The sequence below is a fragment of the Rhinatrema bivittatum genome, chromosome 6, assembly GCF_901001135.1.
Source record: "Rhinatrema bivittatum chromosome 6, aRhiBiv1.1, whole genome shotgun sequence".
In the NCBI taxonomy this organism is placed as follows: Eukaryota; Metazoa; Chordata; class Amphibia; order Gymnophiona; family Rhinatrematidae; genus Rhinatrema; species Rhinatrema bivittatum.
In genome coordinates, this window is record NC_042620.1 from 79,008,644 (window position 1) to 79,033,273 (window position 24,630).

The 24,630-nt window shown below is 41.3% G+C and overlaps 1 protein-coding gene across 5 annotated transcripts in view; it reads left to right on the forward strand.

Annotated features, from left to right (window-relative positions):
- Nucleotides 1-24,630, forward strand: part of GALNT13 (polypeptide N-acetylgalactosaminyltransferase 13) — a 740,598-nt gene that overhangs the window by 412,996 nt on the left and 302,972 nt on the right. For all 5 annotated transcript variants that reach the window (XM_029605513.1, XM_029605509.1, XM_029605512.1 and 2 more), the window contains one exon: nt 5,126-5,306. In XM_029605513.1, coding sequence (XP_029461373.1) covers nt 5,126-5,306 — 181 coding nt within the window. The remainder of the gene's footprint in view (nt 1-5,125; nt 5,307-24,630) is intronic.

Sequence of the window (24,630 nt, forward strand, 5' to 3'; positions counted from 1 at the left end):
GTGACAAAGGCTATCGGTGCCATGATGAAACGGGCACCGAGGGTGTGAATGCAGGAGATGGCTCCCGTACCCCCCGCTCAACCACCAGATAGTTTTGGTAAGTCTTGGGGGGGTCAGGAGGGTGGGGGGTTGTAGTTAGCTTTAATTTTAGCTGGGACACGAATAGAAATCGCTGTATTAACGCATCGGGGCGCCATACGGCCGAATGCAACGTATCTGCTCCCCGACGAATCCGAATCACAAATGCAACATATGGCGTCCCTCTGTACATCCCTAATCGCGATTCCCCACGAATACAACAAATCTTCACCGAATTATTCGGCTGTCTAAAGGAGTGACTTTAAACCCCCCCCCCCCCAAAAAAAAAAAAAAAAAACTTACCAAAAACCCTGGTGGTCCAGCAGGGGGGTCTGGAAGCCTTCTCCTGCACTCACCCCATCGGCTGCCAGTATTCAAAATGACGCTGATAGCTTTTACCCTTACTATGTCACAGGGGCTACTGGTGCCATTGGTCGGCCCCTGTCACATGGTAGGAGCAATGGATGGCCGGGGCCATCCATTGCTCCTACCATTAACATCAACCTTGGCTACGACAGGGGCAGTGGTTTACATTTACAGTAAAAGGTGAATTTTAAAAGCCTGCCAATGCCAGAATTAATGGATATGCACACATGTCCTACATGCGTGCGCCCAACAGATTTTAAAAGCCGCCCACATGTGCGCGCATCTCCCTATGCATGAATATCTCACTCAGAAGCCAAAAGGGGCTGAAAGTAGGTGGGAGTCAATAGATGTGCTTGCAAATACTTATGTGGCTAGGTCCAGTGCCATTTAACTTTTCTTTTGTTATTGAGTAGGTGCAAGTGTTAATAAAAGTATTTCCAGGTATTGCTAGGGTGTTTGAGGCATATGGTTTAACTGGGGGGGGGAAGGCAGGCAATTAAACCAGGGGTTTTGGAGGATTTATATCTACATTGGGCAAACTGGTGAAACTTGTCGTGGTGTGGACACATGCTGGTTATAAAATACCCTTATGCATAGGAAACCCAACTTACGCTGCTGGACGTTCACAAGCTTAAAATTAGGCGCATATATAAGCACACCTAGGCCATTTTATAACTTGTGTGCGCAAGTTAGAAAATGGCCATATCCCTGTGCACACGGCAACATAAATGTGTGTATGTGTGCCTGCGCACCTTTTGGAAACTTACCTTCCAAATGAGCAGAACAAAAAAATCAGTCCGAGCATAATATCGCATTTCTTGAAGAGACGAAAAAGTCAACAATATCATGGCCTATGATCTTCATCCACAACAATAGACTCCAACATTGCAGAAATGTGTCTCAGGACTTACAACTAGAGATGTGCAGTCATTTGCAACGAAATAGGAAATAAAGATGATATTTCCTGTTTCGTTTTATTTCGGGAAGAAAACTTCTCTTTCCTCCTAATCCTCTTCTTCCTCTTCTCCTTCCCTTCTTTTTTCCCCCCTGCTTCTCTTTTCTTTTTCTTCCCATCTATTCCTCTCCTCCTCCTCTGTCTGTCCATCTCCTCTTGATACTTGCAGGAGCATTTCCTATTGCAGAAGCAAAAAAGCTTTAATTTTCTTCTCCAAATTGCCTCTTATCAGCAGGTGGATCTTGTAGCATGTGCAATCAGTGCTTACAGTAACATCTGTTCCAGAAGAGTAATGAAATCTTGATGTTAGTGTGTGGTTGGTAAATAACATATGGCTAAGTGAATAGGTAATGACTTTAGCATGCTCATTATGCATTTATTTGCATTTCATCATGATGCTCATCAGCTTGCACCTAAACCTTATGGTTTACCTTCAACTCACTAAAACATTACTAGCCTCCTTTGTGCAAATGTTAAGGGGTGAATTTTCAAAACTATATGCGTGTAAAAATTAGCATATACGCACTTAAGTAGCCAATACTTGTTTGTTCTGTCATATAAAACTTGAAAATACAAACATATTTTCACTTTTGTGTGCACATATATTTGTGTAAAAAGAATGATCTGTGGATGTTCCAGGTGGGGCCAACACGAGCATAAAGTTGCTATTATATAAGAAATCTGCACATGTACATTTGTCAACCTAACTGCATATTTTTACACTTGCTAATTATCTGCTGTAAGTGATATTAAATGTGTTTATTGCGTAGTAAAGACCGGGTGGGATTCTGGGTTAACTGGGGCTGAAGAACCAGGAAAATCTCTATGAACTGATGGACTAACTGGCAAATTGGTTAATTCCATTTACACATGTATACTTTAAAATTTGTTGCCTTATGTGTGTAAACTGGAACTATTATGAGTAATTCCTACTTTACTTTCATACATAAAATATATGCATGTATATTTTAAATTAGGAAAGAATGTGCATTCAATGCATTAACATACATGATTTCAGTGCATTGCATACATTCGTATGTAAGCCTATATATGTGCATATATTGCGAGTTAGAGATAAGTGTATTGTTGTGCCAGGAGGTGGACCCTTGGCCTAGTGCAGGATTGGTAGGCTCCCTGGTCGGACCCAGAGAGCGCCTGCCACCAGGAGGCGGAGCACAAGAGGAGAAAAAGTCTAGCTGGAGCTTCGCCACTAGCAACCCTAGGTACCCCCGGGTTGAGCCCTTGGGTACCCAGGCCACCTGGTCTTAGGTGGACCTCGCAGAGTCTCCTTGATAGGAAGTTCAGGGGTGTTCCCACCATGATCAAGGGTGCGTGGTCGATACTCAGGTCGGAAGTCCTGGATGCCTGAGAAGGCCAGAAGAGGGTCTCTGAATGTATAACAAGGATCAAGGCTAGATTCAAGGAAGCATGGTCAGCCAATGTGAGGGTCAGAGCTAGTAATCAGTCTGAGGATGGTCAGGAAAAGCAGAGGTCAACTTCCAGGAGGCAGTCAGATGAGGTCTAGTTCAGGCAGAGGTCAGTTCCAGGCAGCATGCAGACTTGGTCAGTAGTCAGGCAAAAGATCAGAGGCAGGCAGCGATCAAATGTAGCCAAGGTCAGTACCGAGAAGACAGTCTGAAAGGTACTACCTGGGGAGACGAGGAGATGGGAGGATGCTGGAACAAGACTGGAATGCAGAGGCAAACTAGAAATCACAAGGATCAACCCGAACGAGGTGTCCGCCGGACCTGGACCCCAGCCACTGTGGAACCGGATGCCGGACAGAATGGATGTCCAGGGAACGGTTGACTGAGGAAGGATCCCAATGAACACCTGAACAAGGAGCTGTAGGACGACACATGGCACCAGGTAAGGACCTGATGCCAAGGCAAGGAAGTCAGGGCAGGAGCTTCCTGATATACGTCCTTCAATCAGGGCGCGTTTGGAGCTGGAACCCGTCCCTGGCTCTACAAGGTGATGGGCAGTCCGCACACACGCCTAAGGGCAAGGCCGACACCACTGAGAATGCCAAGCCCTGCCGTGAGGCCTGGCTGGAGGATGAAGGCCCGGCGACTGCCGCCACCGCAGGAAGCCAAGGTCTAGCCATGCTTCCACTACTACAGGAGAGGATGACCCGGGACCCCTGAGGAGCTGAAGAGATGAGCAGGCCCGTGCGCGGGCCGAGCACGGACAGGATGCACAACATGTATTTTATAAAACATGTCCATATTGTATGCACGGATAACATAAGAACATGCCATACTGGGTCAGACCAAGGGCCCATCAAGTGCAGCATCCTGTTTCCAACAGTGGCCAATCCAGGCCATAAGAACCTGGCAAGTACCCAAAAACTGTCTATTCCATGTTACTGTTGCTAGTAATAGAAGTGGCTATTTTCTAAGTCAACTTAATTAATTCACTTATATAATGCCCACTTTCATACATGCATGTATGCCATTACACGCATTTGTTTGAAAGTTATGTTCTAAGGCTTTACAAGAATAATTGCAAAGATGCGTTAAACATTTAACACTCCAAAATGCTTGTAATTTAATACAGGCCCCATTATTTTCAATGGGACCTATTCATTAATAACGTCCTTTGGCATGTTAATGCTTAATGCACCTTCATGAAATCCCCGAATATGAATATGATGTTACTTTTCTTATATTGTTTACCATGAACAGTGTTAGCAACTTTTAGAAGTAAAATTTAAGATGTGTGTGTGTTTGCCAGCGTGCAGACATGGACGTTGTAATTTATATAACATAATGTGCATGTGTTATAAAATCAACTATATACGTGTACATGTTCACTCGATTTTTATATTGATGCGCACATATGACCACTCAAGCACATAAGTGGGGGTGGGATTTGAGTAGTTACGTGCTCCGACACAATTGCCTCTTTCCCCAGTTTGTTCCCAGTTCAGCCCAGTAAAGGTGAGGACTTCCTAAACTCCCTAACTGCACAACATACACGCCGTCCAGAGAAGAAGTAAAGTTACATGGTGGGGACCCCGGCGTGCACTTGTGCGTGTAAATACACGCAGACTTCATGGTGCAATTCCAGCCCTCCCATGCCCACATGGTGAGAGAAATTTTAGGTGCATACCGGGAGATACACGTGTACCGGCGTGGGTTTTAAAATCCACGCGGTGCTTGTTGGGCCGAGTCAAGTGTGTATCTCCGGGTTTTGCCGTGCATAGCACTTTTAAAATTGACCATTTAGTGAATTGGTCCTAATCAGGGATAATGACACATTGATAGGATTTTATATGATTACATGTGTACTGGAAAAATATGGGCACCACTGCATAATATCTATGTATTGGTGGACTTTTTTTTTTTTTTTAATATATATATTCAGATGCCTGGTCCATTGAAGGCAGAAATCTTCTGACATACTAGAGGCCTGATTTACTAAGCTTTTATGCCATTAACAAAAATTGGGAGGCGAATCTTTAGCAAATCAGGCCCTAAGTGTTTTATAGTTATGGAAGTACTGATTCAGAGTTTAAGCATATTTGTGAACCAGTCTTTACAGTGATTTACATCCATCTGGACTAGACATTCCATGATTTGAGGTCTAGAAATCAAAAGAAATTAGATTTCTATTTCTCCATTTTTGGGGCTCTATCTTTTTGCAGCAGGTATTGATACACTCTTTTTTTTTTTTTTTAATTGCATAAACATATTTTTGGATATATTCTTTTCTTGATTTCAGATTTGGCAATGTGGAGGATCTTTAGAAATTGTAACATGCTCTCATGTTGGTCATGTATTTCGTAAAGCAACTCCTTATACTTTCCCTGGTGGAACTGGTCATGTGATCAACAAGAACAATAGAAGACTAGCAGAAGTCTGGATGGATGAGTTTAAAGATTTCTTCTATATAATATCTCCAGGTAAGATAGTCATGATAAGATATATTAAGCTCCAAAATAAAAAAAAAAACAACTTTGTGTAATAGAAAAGAAATTTTAAATTAAGAAGTAAAAACTACCACATTGCTCTAATTTTCTATTCTCATTGCTTTATGTAACCAATCATTGTCTGTCGAGTCATTATTATGAATGTCAATTTGTAAAATCGTTGTGATCTATACATGGAACGACGGAAATAAAATGTCTAAATAAAATTAATAAATCACATGAAACAAATACAATAGACTCTGAGAGAATTAGGAGAATTTTATTTATTTATTTATTTATTTATTTAGGATTTTTATATACCGACCTTCTTAATACAAGTATCAAATCAGGTCGGTTTCCAAAGAACAAAACTGTCGCGGTTAAGGCGTTACAATAAACAGAGTTTCTGAACATAGGAACATCAATAAATATTACATAAGCAACAGTAACTTGAATGGGGGAAAACGAGTTTTATTCCCTTCAAAAAATAAAAAAGAGATGAGGTATCTGGATTACATCGTATTGAATAAGCATAGTGACCAGCAGTGCTGCTCAGAATTCCAAACAGTTGTTGCCATGACAACCCAAGCATGGCTTGGGTAAACAAGCTGGTCAGCTGACCGGTGAAGAACACGGTCAGGGGAGCGAGGTGAACACAGACCCCATAACAAGGTTAAGGAAGCGGAATAACACCTAAAATATCTGCATAGTGACCTCAAGAATGCCAAACAATTTGTGACTTCAGTAAGCACACGTGATTGTGAGACTCAGATAGGGCTCTAAAGTATTTCCCTCCCATAGTCAGGAGGGTGTGGATATGGCAACAATGTACAGCAGCAGGGTTACAGTTTAGAATGTGAGCAGTAGGAGGTTGAAAACTGATTGAGGCAAATCCGCACAGCTGTTGTTCCAGCTGCATTGTAGCAAAACAGCTTTAGGTGTCTTTACTGTGGGGAAAAAGATTAAAAGGACTAGCTAAAAATACTCACTGATGAACAAGTTGAGTGGATGAATGTATAGAGAAGCTTATATTAAGTAATTTTTATAAAAAGTAATTAAAGTGAGCCATGGAGACTAGTTATCAGCTTTTATTTAGAATTAATTCTGAATGGCTGAGAGAACTGATTGAAACACATGCAAAGGCTCTCACACTATAGGCATGATCTGATAAAGCTATACAGGTGCATTGCAAAATAAAGCTATTCTCCCTATGGATAAGGGGAGGTGAACAGACACTGAAGACTAGTGTCACAGTGAGAGAAAATAGATCTTGACTGCTGCTCATGAAGAGGTAGGTTTTAAAAGCCTTGCATGTGTAAAAATGGCAACATACATGCACCCAGAAAAAGGTGGAAAAGAGGCAGGGCATGGGTGTTCCAGAGGTGGGGCCAGCACGCACCCTCTAACTTTCCACAGCCGGTACACCACTTTGCTACAGCTCCTTGGTAGGCGCAGGATTTTAGACCTTATAAGTGATAAAAAGGAGTTGATTTGTACAGTGCAGCTAGCAGAGACTACAGTGTACAAATAAACTCCTCTTGATAGAATTATCATCACTTACAAGGTCACATTTTTTACTGATATCAATTTCACAATGAATAACTCTGAATGTGTCTGTAACAACCCCCCCAAAAAAACAAACAAAAAAAAAAAACAACAACTTACCCCGAATCAAAGTGCCCCCTTTCAATAGTCCATATGTAGAGTATCAGACTGTGTTGCATTAGGAGGTGGACCCTTGTCCTGGGGCAGTGGAGGAACACCTCCTGATAGAGAGCTAGAATCTAGGGATGAGGTCAGGCGAGCAAAGGTCAGAGTCCAGAGGTCAGTCCATGGGATGGTCAACAAGGCAGAGGTCAGATACCGGAGATCAGATGAGGTCACAGGCAGACTGAAGTCAGGAGGCAGGCAGCAGCCAGGCGGGCAGGTCAAGGAACAAGCTAAGGTCAGTACCAGTTACAGTCCAGAAGTATTACCTGGGAAATGTACAGACGAACACAGGAACAAGACGAGCAGGAACTAGGATGCAGGAACAAGTCAGGAACAGGACCAACAGAAGGATCCTGGAACAAGACTAGGAACAAGACAAGCGCAGGAACAAACGCAAAGGCAATCTCGCATACAAGCCAACCCGATTGCCAAGGCAAGGAAGCACAGACAGTAACTTCCTTATATCGGGGGATCAATCAGGACGCGCCGCGGAGCTGAGACCCACCCTTGGCTCTACAATAGGCCGGGCAGTGCACGAGCACGTAGGGGAGTGGCCAGCATTGGTGAGGATGCCGAACCTCAGCATGGGGCCTGGCGCACAGTGGAAGGCCCGGCGACCACTGCCGCAGGACGCCAGGGCCTAGATGAGCTGGCAACCACCGCTAGGGAGGCCGACCTGGGACCTGCTATGGAACTGTGAAGGTGAGTAGGCCCGTGCTCGAGACGGCCGCATAACAGACTGGGCTTTATAAAGTGTCTGTCTCTCTCTCACTCATATGCACATGAAGAGTTATAACCTACCCTTTTAAGAAATTGGTGGACTAAAATAAACCCAACAGAATCTCATAGCTACCTTTTATAACTATATACCTAGCTTGCGCATGTTATAAAATCCGATGTGTGCCTGATTTTTGTATTACGTGAGCAAGGGGAGAAATTTTTTAAAGCATGCGCAGCGACGCAATTGGATCCTTGCCCAGTTCCCTATCCCCCTAACTACTCTTCCTCCTTTTTTTCTCCCTCTCCTCCCCAAACCCTAAACTTATCCTATCTACCCTCTTTTTTTTTTGTTTTGTTTTGTTTTGGAACTTACTTGCTCCCAGAAGCAGCAGGAAGTTTGGCGTTCCGGCTGGCTCCTGGCGTTCGCTTTACCGGGCCTAATGGAGGTGTCCCGGCCAGCCCCCAGCCCACCCCTTTTGCTTCCAGCCAGTCTTCTGTATATACACAGAAATATGCACATGGCCGGGACCCTTTAAAAATCCCCCCCCCCCCCCTGCTGTGCGCGCATGGCTGAACCACAAGTGTATCTACTTGTTTTTATATGTGCTGGTGTTTTAAAATTTAGGAGTACATTTTTCATCTCTAATCTATTTATTTGTTTTAGGTAAAGCTAGCAGAGTTCAACAAATCTTCAGACACATACTAAGGAACACGACACAATTGGAAGAGCCTCAGGTTAACAGTAGTTAGTATTAGACATGTGAATCGGAATCGGTTCCGGTGTCGGTTTCGGGGACCATCAGGAAATTTTTTTTCCTGCGGTCCGATCATTTTTTTTTATTGGCTGTGCCCGAGCAGATAAACAAAAAACCAACCCCGACCCTTTAAATCTGATTCTTTTGCATTCCCCACCCTCTGAACCCCTCCCAAAAAACTTAAAGTACCTGGAGGTCCAGCTGAGGTCCCAGGAGCGATCTCCTACTCTCGGGCCTTCGGCTGCCAGTAAACAAAATGGCGCCGAGGGCCCTTAGCCCCTGTCACATGTTAAGGGATATCTGTGCCATTGGCCGGCCCCTGTCAATGGTAGGAGCAATGGATGGCCCGTGCCATTTTTAAAGATGGCGCCAGCTGTCCATTGCTCCTATCATGTGACAGGGGCCTGCCAATGGCACAGATTGCCCTTAACATGTGACAGGGGATAAGGGCCCTCGGCGCCATTTTGTTTACTGGCAGCCGAAGGCCCGAGAGTAGGAGATCGCTCCCGGAACCCCTTTAAGTTTTTTTTGGGGGGTTCAGAGGGTGGGGAATGCTAAAGAATCAGATTTAAAGGGTCGGGGTGGGTTTTTTGTTTATCTGCTCGGGCACAGCCAATAAAAAAAAAAAACGGACTGCGGGAAAAAAATTTCCTGATGGTCCCTGAAATGGACACCAGAACCGATTCCGATTCACATCTCTAATACTAACTACTGTTAACCTGAGGCTCTTCCAATTGTGTCGTGTTCCCTAGTATGTGTCTGAAGATTTGTTGAACTCTGCTAGCTTTACTTAAAACAAATAGATAATAAATAGATTAGAGATGAAAAATTTACTCCTAAATTTTCAAACACCAGCTCTCAGGACCCCCACTGGACCACCAGGTACCTTAAAAAAATTAGGGGGGGGTCGGGAGGGGGGGATTCGAACTAATTAAATTTAAAGGGTCAGGGTGGGTTTGGGGATTGTTTTTGTGTGTCCTTTCTTCCCGCCGTTCTCGCCCCCCTCCCAAAACAATAAGATAACCCCATGAAAAATTTTGCGGGGTTGTCCTATCGGGTTTGTCAGAAAAACAATTCACATCCCTAGTTAGTATTTTGTCCTATTTATTTATTTATAGAATTAGTGTATCGGGTGAAAGAGTCAAGAGGAGGGAGGTGACATCAACCAGAGACAGCGCATCCCATTAAAGAAACACACAGAATGCTTGTCTCACCTACAAGCAGTGCTCCCTAGCAGCTAAAGAACAGTGGTAATGGCTGCACACCGACAGATGATTCACTAAGACAGTGTAAGGAAAAGTTTTACACTCAGAAAGAGAGAGAAAGAAGTATACAGAAGGAAGAGATGATTTAATTATATTAGTAGTAAAGAAACAACTGAGTAAAGAGAAAGTTAAAGAAAACAAAACATAAAGATAACACGAAATATACTTAAGCTTACCTGAGGGAATCTTCATTTTAGTTACGGCATCTTTAAAAGATAAAAGTAAAACACAGACTCAAATTCTCGTTTAAAGAGCAATTTTGAACATAAAAATAAGGTTAGAGTTGATTGATATGTAATAGTTATACTTAATCTGGTAGTACTCCAATAGTACTGTGAAGACTCATTTTTTTCAAAGTTGATAAGATAACTGTATATAGTAGAGCACTACATCAACAATTAAATTATTGAATTTTTCAAAATTACCATTATTCTATGCAATACCCTATCACTCACATACCAGGTGTGGTTGTATTATAGACCTTCATAACATCCCGCGGTGTATGGGGCTTATCTGCTCCTTGCTTAAACCGCTTATGGGAACACCTTTAATCATCGGTCTTTCCACCACTGGTGCCAATCCTTTGGAAAAGAATATCATATATTTTTTAGAAAAAACTCTTGAAAAAATACAAAAAAGAATTTGGCACTAGTGGTGGAAAGACCGATGATTAAAGATGTTCCCATAAGCAGTTTAAGCAAGGAGCAGATAAGCCCCATACACCGCGGAATGTTATGAAGGTCTATATTACAACCACACCTGGTATGTGAGTGATGGGGTATTGCATAGAATAATGGTAATTTTGAAAAATTCAATAATTTTAATTGTTGATGTGGTGCTCTACTATATACAGTACTCCAATAGTAGCATATTCAGATCCAGTTCTGCAAATAGAAAAAAGATAATACAAGAATTTAAATTTTGTTTGTGATATTACTAGACAATTGTTGTTGGTACATTTTGTGTTTGCAATAAATTTTATTTAAATGATTTGACTTCTGCCTTCTTTTCACTATATTCCTGCTCTCCCTTTCTATCACCAGTAGACTCCGATAGGGGAGAGGACTTCCAGCAGTGACCCCCCTTGGGTAACATCAGGGATCTCCCAAATTTCCTCATTCTTGGCCAAAGATACCATAGCGGGAGGAAGTCCCACCCCAAGAGGGCAGTTTTCTTTTGGATATATATATGTGTGTGTGTTTGTGTGTGTGTCAAGTTAATGAATCTCACTTCAGGTCTATTTGTTTGAATGTGTGAAAAATGTACATAGGCTTTAGAGAAGTTAGGGTGTCATGTAAAGTAACTGCAAAACTTGTAATTTATGGGAAGAATATGGTTGATTATGAGTGAGGGCACCAATTTCTTTAGTCACTCCTTTAACAAATTTTAATCTAATCTCACTCTTATATCCCACCTTCTTATTCTCATAGGACCACCCAGAATAATTAACAACATATGGCAATACGCATTTGCTTTAACAAACGTGAAAACTGGAAGGAAACTTGGGTTCACTGGTCCCATCTCATCCTTTGATTTTATAGCTCTTTACTGCTCTCACCTCAAACTATTTTTCAGTAACATGATAAAACTCGTTATCAAATAACTTTTCATTGAACTCATTGAATTATCACATACAACTTGTTAACCTTTAGTTCTACATATTTAAATGGACTAACGCAACTGCATTGCTTACGGACTCTTCAGAAACTGTTGTGCACTAATCTTATTTTTTTTTTAATTTTAATTTTCATTAATTATAACAGCAAAAAGTATACATATACTAACATTCAATCATTTATAATAATATTATCTCAAAACAATCGTTCAAATTTACTTTTATAATCAATATAGCAATAATAACTTCGAGGAAAAATTGTATGCCCCTGAAATACCCACACTGAGCGATTCTAAAACAGGAATATGTATTTATCACACATTTTTGAAGAACTAGAGATTCAACAAAAATCCTTACTTGCTCTCACTCGTTTTCTGAACTTTGGGGATGTGAGTCTAGAAATGACTGAAATGCTGATACCTCAAAGAAAACATATTTGTTTTCTTTATACCATATTTCACATTTACAGGGATATCGTAAAAAGAACTTAGCCCCTCTTGCCAAGGTATCAGCTTTTAATTTAAGAAACTCTTGTCTCCTTAGTTGAGTAACCCTTGACAGGTCTGGATACATCCAGATTTGTTGACCATGATATTTCTGTGATCTATTACGTAAAAAAAACTCAATATTATATCTCATTCTGAGGGAAACATAAATGAAACAAATAAAATTTCTCTTGAGATTATCTGTTTCAAAAGTAGTTTCTAGGACATGTGATATATTCATGGACTGCTCTGGTTGCCCGTCACTTGTGTTTGATTTTTTTAAAGATATAATATATTTTTGCCAGAGCTGGGATACCTTGCTCTGGTATCTTCAAAATTCGTAATAAATATTCTTTCAACATTTCTTTTGGTGAAACCATTCTCAAGTATGGAAAATTTAATTATCTGAAATTATTCTCCATATACTCCAATTTATTCACACTCGCATTCTCTGACTTAACCAGATATTTTTGGATAGTTTCAATTCTGCTCAATCGTTCTTCCTGAGCTTCCAATTTAACATTATGATTAATGACAGGTTTTTCTATATTTATTACTTTTTGTTGAGCTTCTATATGTGTTTTAGTTAACCTTATTATTGCAGTCTCAAGTTACTTAATTGCAGACCAAAGTATATCCATGGTTATCTCAGACGTCCCAGGGTTTACAATAATTTCCATTTCAGTCTTATCCCCCTCACTTCCCCCTCCAGAAATGTTCCCCATCCCTTGTACATCCGATTAACATTTTAGTATCTGGAGATAAAAAATCTCCATTATTTTCCTTAAGTAATATTGGTGGGGATGGGACATTGGGAGCACCAGGGCTCAATGAGATGACTTCGGCCTGAGAGACGGATTCTCGCTCTGAACCCGTCTCTACAGCGGCCATTTCCTCCGGTTTTATGTTTGTTGTAGACAAAAAGAAGGAGGATATCTGGGGTTGGGTTGGTCCGGGTAGTGGACATGAGGACATAGCCTTCCTAATGCGGGCCTTCCGCTTTGTATGAGGCATAACAATTATTTAATTTCGCCTTCTTTATGTACAAATCTCTATATTTATTTTTTTCAAGGGTTTACAAATTGGAGGACAGGAGAGGGATTCTTGTTGTTTTACTCACTATTTGTCCACTTAGATTTCTTACTCGAGGAGAAAGACCCTTTATAGTCCAACAAAGCCGCGTGTCCCTTTGGCGCACATGGCTTCGGCTGCGTGCCGCAGGGGAGTCTGTTTAAATCCTCCCGGTCCCTCCCCCTGATGATGTAGGCGTTCCAGGAAGCAAAGCAAAACTTCTCCTCGGTTGCTAGTGCCTCAAAGCAAGGAAAATTAGCCAGGTAAATGTTAGTAGGGCCGGGATATCTCGTCACCCGTCTCTCCCTCTCAGAGGCCTCGTTTTCTGCTGCAGGGGAGTCCGGTTAAATCCTCCCGGTCCCTCCCCCTGATGATATCAGCAGCCCGACGTAGGCGTTCCAGGAAGCAAAGCAAAAATTCTCCTCGGCTGCTAGTGACTCGAAGCAAGGAAAATTAGCCAGGTAAATGTTAGTAGGGCCGGGATATCTCCTCACCCTTCTCTCCCTCCCGGAGGCCTCCACTAATCTTATTTTTATAGTCTTTATATTATCATCTTTATATTCTACAAATCCTTTTAAATACATTTTATAGTTTTAAAAATAACAGCACTCACCCTGAAGAAGCAATAACAAAGGTATGCTTTATACAAAATCCAAAAGATGTCATAAGGTCCATCCTATGCTATAAAATATATGATCAAAATCAAGGGTCTGCAATGTTCTGTTTTATTTTTTTTGGTTTTTTTTTGTGGCAGATTGTCAAAGCCCTGCAGCATCTCCTTTAATGAGGTTGGTGTGCCAGTTAGGTGATCAGTCTTGATTCTGGGGAAGAGAGGTCCCGTCCTCCCCCGCCAAATCAAAGGAATTCTGCTTTGGAGAGAGGACCTTCTAATGAAATTGCCTCAAATATTTGGGGGGTGGAGGGTGGACTCTGATGTAAACTAGCTGCCCGCATGTCATACTGCTCTGACCTAAAATGATGTCACTGTAAACATTTTCAGAATTTATGGGCCAGATTTTATGGTCTCATAATGCACAAATCAATACAGTTGACCTACTCATTTTGAAAATGTTTGCAATGCTAGTATTATGTGTTGGAGTGGTGTGCTTGATAGGTTGTGTTCAGTATACAACCATGTTTTACACATGCCAAATGTTGCCTAATCCAGTTCTGATATATAATTTATAGTCTGTTGTGCATTATAGATATAAAAACTTACATGTTGGGTTTGCTTCATTTAAAATGTTGTCATTGTCAATTTCTGCAACTAATGCTCAGTGGTTGCTTTAAGTTTCTGTTTTCCATTTTGACATTAATTCTTGGTTAACTAAATTCTAGCAAATTAGATGTAAAAGATTAATAAGGTAGGCTAAGAGAGTTTGCATGGAAGCTTGGCATAGAGGCAAAAACTAATAATAAATACTTTTTCAAATACATTCAAAGCAAGAACCCTGTGAAGGAAACAGCTGGACTGCTAAATTACCACAGGGTAAAACAGGTGCTCAGGGATGACAAAACTGAAGTTGAAATACTAAATTAATTCTTTGCTTTTGGTTTTTACTGAGGATGATGTTGAGGAGATACCCAGACCAAAAACATCCTATGATAATAATGATTCAGAGGCAATGAAATAAATTGCTATAAAACTGGAAGATGTAATAGAGCAATTTGATAGACTAAATAGTAACAAATCACCAGGACTGGATAGTATTCACCCTAAAGTTCTGAAAGATCACAGATATGAAATTGTATATCTTTTACTAGTAGACTGTAACTATAAGAACATAACTGCCATGCTGGGTCAGATCAAGGGCCTATCCAGCCCAGGATCCTGATTCCAACAGTGGCTAATCCAGCTCACAAATACCTGGTAGGATCCCAAGTAATAGATTCCATGCTGCTTATGCCCATGGATAAGCAGCAACTTTCCCCAAATCTACCTGGTTAATAACAGTTTGTGGACTTTTCTTCTAGGAACATATTCAAAAACGTTTTGAACTTAGCTATGCTAATTGCCTTTAAAACATCCCCCAACAATTTAATTCAAGTGCTTAATTGCATGTTGGGTGAAAAAAATATTTTTTCCAATCTGTTTTAAATGTGCTACTTAGTAACTTCATGAAGTGTTTTGAAAGAGTAAACAACCAATTCACATTTATTCCACTCTGCTTTTATAGACCTATATTGTATCTTTCCTCAGCTGTGTCTTCTCCAAAGTGAAGAGCCTAATATCTTTAGCCCTTCTTCATAGGGAAAACATTTTATCTCCTTTATCATTTAGTCACCATTCTTTGTTCCTTCTTTAGTTCCACTATATCATTTTTGAGATGTGGCAATCAGAATTGTACAAAGTACTCTAGGTTCAATTGTACTATGGAGTGATACTGAGGTATTATGATTATCTTTTTTATTTTATTTTCCATTCTCTTCCTAATAATTCCTAACATTGTTTGCTTTTTTGACACTGCTGCACACTGAGCTAAGGCTTTCAATGTATTGTCTGTAATGACATCTAGACTCTCTTTTTTTTTTCCCCTGAATGGTGACTCCTAATATGGAAACTAATTGTGTGCAACCATAATTTGGATTATTTTTTCCCAATGTCTTATCACTTGTCCATATTACATTTCATCTGCTATTTGGATGTCCAGTCTCCCAGTCTTAGTAAAAAATTGCAGGAAGACTTCTATCTGCTTGTGATTTAACAAATCATAATAACTTTGTCGTCTAAAAGTCTGATAATCTCACTCATTGTTTCCTTTCCAGATCATTTTAAAATGTTAAAAAGCACAGATCCCAGTACATATCTCTGGGGCACACCACCATGAACCTTCCTCTATTGAAAAAAACTGATTGATTAGTCCTACTTTCTGGTTCCTATTTGTTTTCTATGCAAATAGGAGTCAGTGGATTGGTGACTGCATGACCTGTAATTTGCTTTATTGACTAAGAAATGAATATAATTAATATTGAACAATAGGTAATGACAGTCTAAATGTACAAAATGTTATCATGGTGTCTTCAGAGAAGTAGTAAGACTTTGGGCCAGATTTTAAAAGCCCTGCACGCGTAAATCCAGCCAGATTTACGCGCGCAAGTCCTGGGGCTTCGTAAAAGGGGCTGGAGGGGGGCGTGTCCAGGGGGGCATGTCAGGGGGCGGTTCGGGGCATGGCCGAGGCCTCCAGACCAGCCCTCGAGTCGGGTGATGGCACACCAGCAGCTCGCTGGCGCGCGCAGATTTACACCTGCCTCGGGTAGGCGTAAATCTGCCGTCAAAGGTAGGGGGGGTTTAGATAGGGCCAGGGGGGTGGGTTGGTGAGGGGAGGCGGAAGGAAAGTTCCAATTTCGGAGCGGTCTTGGAGGGAACAGGCAGCGCGCGCCGGGCTCGGCGCGCACAGGTTGCACGATGTGCACCCCCTTGCGCACGCCGACCCCGGATTTTATAAGATACATGCGGCTACTCATGTATTTTATAAAATCCAGCATACTTTTGTTCGTGCGTGGTGTGCGAACAAAAGTGCGCGCGCTGTTTTTGAAAATGTACCCCTTTGGGTGTGATTTATTAAGCATTTTCATCATAGGCAGAGAATGGAAAAAAAAAAGTTTATAAGTCTGACTCTAAATTTGTTGGAAAGAAAAAGTACCGTATTTTTCGGACTATAAGGCGTACCGGATTATAAGGCACATTATCAATGCTAATGCGTCCTGGTTCATATATAAGCCGCACCGGATTATAAGGCGCAGCAGTGGCGTAGCGAGGGGTGGGCGGCTGCCAAGAAAAAATCGCATTTAAACGCGCTGATGCTCCTCCTCCTTCCTGTCTGTGCGTCCCCGGAAGTAAACGTTGCTGGAGCCACGAGGGCAGGAAGGAGGGGAAGCATCAGCGCGTGCAGATGTGGAGCAGCACTTGCGTTTACGGACCGCTGCGAATCTCAAGTCGCAGCGGCCCGAGAAGAAGAGGCCCGGTAGCAGGGCCACTGCAGAGCCCATCCTGCGGCGACTAGGAGGCCTAGAGGTGAGTGAGAGCCTGTGCTTGAGCAAGACAGCATGTGGGAGTGAGAGACTGAGTGTATGAATGATTGTATGAGACACAGCATGTGACAGTGAGAGCCTGTGTGTGTGTGAGAGAGAGAAATGCATGTGAGAACGAGAACCTGTGTGTTTGAGGGAAGAAGATGGAGAGAAAAGAAAGAAAAAAAGACAATATAAAAGGAGTGGCAGCAGAAAAATTCATATATAAGGCGCACCTGATTATAAGGCGCACTTCCGATTTCTGAGAAAATCGTAGGTTTTTATGTGCGCCTTATAGTCCGAAAAATACGGTACTTTAGAAAAAGCTTTAAAAAGATATGAAAACCTTCCTGTTGTGCAGAAACATGCAAATGTGGTGATCCTTTCACTTTATGTATTTATAAATTAAAGTTAATTATAATTAGAAAAACAATTTTTTGTGTAGCTACTATGATCAGTACTTGGCTGCAAATACCAGTAAACACAATTTGATAGGAGCTGTTTGATTTTCATTGTTTGACTAATTGTAAGTGTTTTAAACAATACTGATGTAATATTAACTGGGGAATGTTTTCATAAGGATTTGCTCATTTAAAATTTCATTTTAAATTAGATGGCAGGTTTGTAAGAGGATTTAGCTGAGCTAATAGCAGAAATTCTGTAATTTGGTGGTAATATGTGATTGGTTTTGCATAATTTTCCATTTTAATTAAGTTTTAAATTATAGTAAGTTTAGCAAACTCCAGCTTTGCAAATAAGGGTGAAAAGGTTGGATTCATTAGTCATTTATGAACACAAAACAAAATCCTTGGCTAAGTGAAAGCGTTATCACAAGTATGGGATTTAGTATTCAGCCTGACTTAGGCACTGAATTTCAGAACTTAGCTCTCTGAATTTTGTGGTTATTGTGTCATATAGCAACTCTAAACATTTTACCATAGAATTGTTTTTGTATGATTTCTCATTTTGTCAAGAATTTTTAGTATAATAAAGTATCAGCAAAAAAGCATTTGATTCTTTGCCATATGTTCCTGCCAAGTTAATATATTAAAATGTTAGAAAATGAGAGAATGTTCTTTTCTAAATGCTTTCATAACCAGAATTAAAGGGGATACTAGGGGGAGGGTTAGAGGTATTAATGTTTTTCATTACAATACTAACTGTTACATACAACAACCATATGGGATTCTGAAGCAATAGAAGGCAGAGGGGAAAAGGTAACATATGGCAAAAAGTATGGGCAGATTCAGCATTAAGCATTGGAAGAAGAAGTGTCTCAATTAGTGTCCTACATTTGGGCACCTTTCCACAGATTTCTGCCAAAGAATACCATGGCATTTGACATTCTTTTTCAGGGTTTATTATTACTAGTTTTTCTGGTGCTTGAAAATCCTGTTTATGCTTTTTGTCTTCACTTGAGTTCCATGTTGATCTTTATGATTAAAGATGTGGTATGGAGGAAGAATATCTGTCTGCATTTTGTGTTTCTTTGCTAACAGTGGCTTCCAAAAAGTAAGTGAATACATCAATTGAAGAGTGTATTAAAGTATATATTAAATAGAAAAGGACAAACTTTGATTGGAATATGTTCAAGGACATATTTAGCATATGAATTATTGTGCAATGCATTTTGTTCCATCAGCTTTTTAATGAATTGATAGAAAACTCTAAAGATAAAGGACCAGATTTTAAAAGCCCTACGTGCGTAAATCCAGAGGATTTACGCTCGTGGGGGAGGGGGGGGGGGGTTACGCCCGCTGGGCCTATTTTAAAAAGGCCCAGCAATGCGCGTAAAGCCCCGGGACGTGTGCAAATCCCGGGGCTTGCAAAAAGGGGTGCTCCAGGGGCAGGGCGGGGCCAGAGGCCTCTGACACAGTGTCCATTTGCAGCTGTGTCAGAGGATTGCATGCCGGTAAGCTGCCGGCACGCACAACCTGCGCCTGCCTCCAGGCAGGCGCAAAAGGTGAGATAAAAAAATTGGGAGGGGGGGTTAGAGTAGGGGAAGGGGTGGGAAGTTTAGTTAAGGGGGAAGGAAACGGGGGAAGGTGGCTTGGTGTGCGCAAGGTGCACACCCTTCTGCATGCATGTTATAAAATCGCGTGTCCATGTATGCGCGCCGGGTAGCTCGTGCACATGGCCGCTTGCGCGTATCTCTTTATCTACACCAAAAAGTTTAACCTGACTTTTTTTCACTAAAAGTAACTTTAGGTCTTGCATCAATATCAATAATCTATCATTTTACTGTAAACCACCTCTCCTGTGGGATGGGATCGCTGTCGTGACCGGGATTGGTGTTAAAATGTAGTCTTCAGAACAGGCAGCAAGCTCTCAGATGTTATCCACAAGAGAGTGCAGTTCAATGCCTTCCTCCCTTCTGGGTCTCGCTTAGGATTGGGGTGCGTAGGGATCCGGGATGCTACCACCCACCCAGTAAAGTCTCTTGGCGGTAAAGAGGGGAGGCAAGGATAAATAGTACAATATTGTTTGTTTTTTTTTTATATTGTATTTTTTTTTTAAATTTAAAACACTAAAGAAAATATGCTGTTTCTTTATAACAGTGTACACATTTAAACAACCACTTTCTCAAATAACCTTAACACATTTCTCTTCTATTTCCTACAAAAATTATAATCTATAACTAAACAAGTAATTACAAATAAAAAAAAATTACTCAAGTATTCAGTTGCTTCTATCTTGTCAACTTATCAGATAAGCATTACCCTTTAATTCTCTCCTTTAATTCTGTACTAAAGATAATATTACATATAATGTTTATTTTGACTAAAAAGAATTGATTCTCTTTATTTTCTTTTTATTTTAGGTCCAGTATTCTTAGTTCTTTCCTTATCATTCAGTTAAGTGTTATTCTTTCAACATATTTTCTTTTCTCTCTTTATCTCAGTTTTTATTCTTTCACTGTATTTTCCTGTGTTTTATCTTTAGAAATACACTGTTGATGTTTATAAGTGCTCAGGCCTGGCTCAAGTACAAAAGTGTTCTTTAGGTATGAAAACTTATCTGTTTCTTCATCTGTCGGTGCTGGCCAGTTTTCTTTTCTTTACTTCTTCTTCTCCTTTTTCTTCTTCCTACTAACTTATTCTTTAAATGAAATCAACAAAAGAAACTTTCTCCCTAAAACCGCTCCAGATCTTCCGTAAGCTGGTCAGTGTGTTCTCTCAATGTGGATGTATTTGCAGCTTATTGTTACTTGTGCATCTAGCTAGTATAAACCAAAGGATAATTTCAATGTCCCTACTTTTCTTTTTATATGAAAGAACAACTTCACAAAATAATAAAATTACCTTGGTGACTCAAGCATTCATTCTTTGGTTCCTGTCCCATGAAACTAAGATATTATTTGCATCCGGTATGAACTTTGGCTTCTCTTATTCTGTATATCAGTGTATATAATACTTGGCTTTGTCAAGTATTATTATTACTGTTGCAATCAACAGATTCTCTGTCATTTGACAGTATCTTTAACAACTTCTCAGCATAGAGTGTATATCATGTGACCTTTACTTCATTTGATGAACCAGTCTGAATTTTCAATTTTTTTAGTGTTCATCAGGGTTAGAGATCACCAACACTCACATTCCATCATTAATCCTATTAATTGCTGTACTAATACGCGAAACAGCATTAACTTTATATTTAATTTCCCCTTACTATTACCTTACCTTTATCAGGAACCTACCCTTATACATTCACTCAACCATCTCTACTAGTGTGAATTAGGGATGTGAATCGTTTTAGGACGATTAAAATTATCGTCCGATAATTTTAATATCGTCTTAAACCGTTATGGAACACAATACAATACAGATTCTAACGATTTATCGTTATAAATCGTTAGAATCGTGAGCCGGCACACTAAAACCCCCTAAAACCCACCCCCGACCCTTTAAATTAAATCCCCCACCCTCCCGAACCCCCCCCCCAAATAACTTAAATAACCTGCGGGTCCAGCGGCGGTCCGGAACGGCAGCGGTCCAGAACGGGCTCCTGCTCTGAATCTTGTCGTCTTCAGCCGGCGCCATTTTCCAAAATGGCGCCGAAAAATGGCGGCGGCCATAGACGAAAAAGATTGGACGGCAGGAGGTCCTTCCGGACCCCCGCTGGACTTTTGGCAAGTCTCGTGGGGGTCAGGAGGCCCCCCACAAGCTGGCCAAAAGTTCCTGGAGGTCCAGCGGGGGTCAGGGAGCGATTTCCCGCCGCGAATCGTTTTCGTACGGAAAATGGCGCCGAAAAATGGCGGCGGCCATAGACGAAAAAGATTGGACGGCAGGAGGTCCTTCCGGACCCCCGCTGGACTTTTGGCAAGTCTCGTGGGGGTCAGGAGGCCCCCCACAAGCTGGCCAAAAGTTCCTGGAGGTCCAGCGGGGGTCAGGGAGCGATTTCCCGCCGCGAATCGTTTTCGTACGGAAAATGGCGCCGGCCATACGCGTATGGCCAGCGCCATTTTCCGTACGGAAAATGGCGCCGGCAGGAGATCGACTGCAGGAGGTCGTTCAGCGAGGGTTCCGGCGCCTCGCTGAACGACCTCCTGCAGTCGATCTCCTGCCGGCGCCATTTTCCGTACGAAAACGATTCGCGGCGGGAAATCGCTCCCTGACCCCCGCTGGACCTCCAGGAACTTTTGGCCAGCTTGTGGGGGGCCTCCTGACCCCCACGAGACTTGCCAAAAGTCCAGCGGGGGTCCGGAAGGACCTCCTGCCGTCCAATCTTTTTCGTCTATGGCCGCCGCCATTTTTCGGCGCCATTTTGGAAAATGGCGCCGGCTGAAGACGACAAGATTCAGAGCAGGAGCCCGTTCCGGACCGCTGCCGTTACGGACCGCCGCTGGACCCGCAGGTTATTTAAGTTATTTGGGGGGGGGGGTTCGGGAGGGTGGGGGATTTAATTTAAAGGGTCGGGGGTGGGTTTTAATGTGCCGGTTTTTCGATTTTTCGATTTTTCACGATTTTTAACGATTTTTCACGATATTTTACCCCCCCAAACGGCAACAATACGATTCCCTCCCCCTCCCAGCCGAAATCGATCGTTAAGACGATCGAGGACACGATTCACATCCCTAGTGTGAATGTTCTTTCATTACTTATTTATGCTTTATACTACTTTTTATGGGCCTAGAAGTCAGAGGACCTCGACAGCACCTCTGCTTACTTAGACTTCTGGCTCTCAACTCTCTGTATTCTATAACTGCTTTTTCTTTTTCTGAGCTCAGCAGATCCCCTACTTTTGCTGATGCTGCCTATTAAATAGTATTATATGTTATATATTAGCTATTTCTATTTTGTATTATCAATAGAATTTTGAGCTGGGATTATTATTTTCATCTTTATAAAATTTTTAGTACATCTTTTATTAATCAAATTGCCTATTTCTCTTTTTAATCATGCGCTATGGCTTAACTGTGTATACCTGCGCTCACCTGTTCACTGGTTTCTAGGGAAGCCGTTGGCAAGGTTTCATGTTTACCTTCTGTTTTTTTTTTATGCAGTGGAATGCACCATCCCAACCAGGGATGTATGGATCATACCAATAGTCTTTTTAATTAATTTTCTTAGCTTTTACAAACTTTCAAATTTTCTCTAAACCTACTAAATATATTATTTATATTTATTTTTCACTTTCTCTACATTTCTCTCTCTTTAAACACCTACACAATATGAGCAGTCAGCATGAATATGTGTCTCAGCTAAACTACAAATCAAAAATTATTTTTAATTAAACTTAAGCTCTAAAGTTTCAATAACCCTTTTCCTATATTTAAAAAAACCTTTCCCTGAGTTTCACAGTTCATTTTATTCCCAAATGAATAGTGCTTCTAACTGGGCAATTTGTATGTTTAAAACTGTTCCTGGAACTGTGGAGTTGGTTCCAGTCAGGAAGTCAGGGTCACTTTTCTTAAACACTACTGCCATTTACTTTTAAAAGTGTATCATTTTCTTTATTTTATCACAAATTGGAAGCCTTCCCCACTTAAACACAGGCTCCTGATTATGTCATTGATGACCTCATTTAAACTGTCAGAATCTAGGCCTGCACTGGAACCCCTGCCCAGCCACACCAGGCCAGAACCCTTTCTAACTGTTTCCCTCATCAACAACTCACCCAGCAAAGCAGCTTTGGTGTTCTGCACATGAAAGAGGACAGCCTTTAGCAGTGACTGTGATTGAAATCAGCTGATCCTTCACATGCTGCTTTCCTCTCCTCACTCCTGTATCTCCGACAGCAGCACTGTCGGAGACATCACAGCTCTTCTCTCACTGTTTACTTCCTGATGTATCTTGTTCAGTGCTCCATTCTGTTGCCTGACTCTCTGTATCAGACCTGACTGAGCGCTATCACAACAGAGAGAACAAAATAGATGTCCGGCTGTCAGCACCCTCTCTCCCAACTATTCTGCTTACCTTCAGATCGCATCGCTGGCCAAAACACTGATTCCCATTGTTTTCTGCTTTCAGGTAACTTTCTTTCTTTATTTACATTACCAACAATAGCATCATGTAGCACTGCCAGTGTGCTTGCAGACTGTGCTGTGCTGTGACATCTTATATTCAAGAATTTTGGTTTGGTTTCATCAAAAACAATGATTCTCAATCATGCAGCACTGTGTTAGATTGCAGATATACTGACAAAAGATGTTATGACAGATTTATAGTTGATAGGGTTGTACAGAGAAAAATTTTTTCATTTCGGTTTATTCATTGATTTCATAGGGCACTTCCTTTTGGATCATTGGTTTACCATTAAAGTATATGAGGGAGCACTGCAGCCTAGTTTGGGCTCTAAAACTGGGTTTTTTTTTCATTGATTTTAATAAAACTGGTGTGCAGACAGCATTAAAATTGTGAAGGCATGCCAATGTATCAAGACTATGTCAACATGGCACCAAAAGTGGCAAGAATAGCCTAAGACACATTAAAGGGGGAAAGGGATACCAGCAGTGGCAGGAATTCTCCATCGCACTATCAGAGGAGCAAAGAAGCACCAAGAGTGGGAATAATACTGTAGGACTTCAAAAGAGGGTACCAACAACAGTGGCATGAACCCGCGAAGGCAGTACAAGAGACAAGGTGGCACAAAGATTGGCAGCAACATCCTAAGGTACCATGAATTGGAAACAAGCTGAAGAAGTGGCAGGAAATACCTCAAGGCACCAATAAAGGGACAAAGCAGCACAAAAATTGGCAACAGCAGAGCAAGGCACCATGAGGTGGAAAACAACCTTCCACAGTGGCAAGAACACCCCAAGATGTAGAGTCTGGGGTATGACAGCAAGGCAGAGAACAGCAAAATCTTTAAGGTGCAAAATCTGGGTATGGCAGCAATGCTGAATAGAAGAAAGACCCTTAAGATAAGAACATGCCATACTGGGTCAGACCAAGGGTCCATCAAGCCCAGCATCCTGTTTCCAACAGTGGCCAATCCAGGCCATAAGAACCTGGCAAGTACCCAAAAACTAAGACTATTCCATGTTACCATTGCTAGTAATAGCGGTGGTTATTATTTAAGTCAATTTAATTAATAGCAGGTAATGGACTTCTCCTCCAAGAACTTATCCAATCCTTTTTTAAACACAGCTATACTAACTGCACTAACCACATCCTCTGGCAACAAATTCCAGGGTTTAATTGTGCGTTGAGTAAAAATAGATATGCAATCTATTTTTAAAAAGGA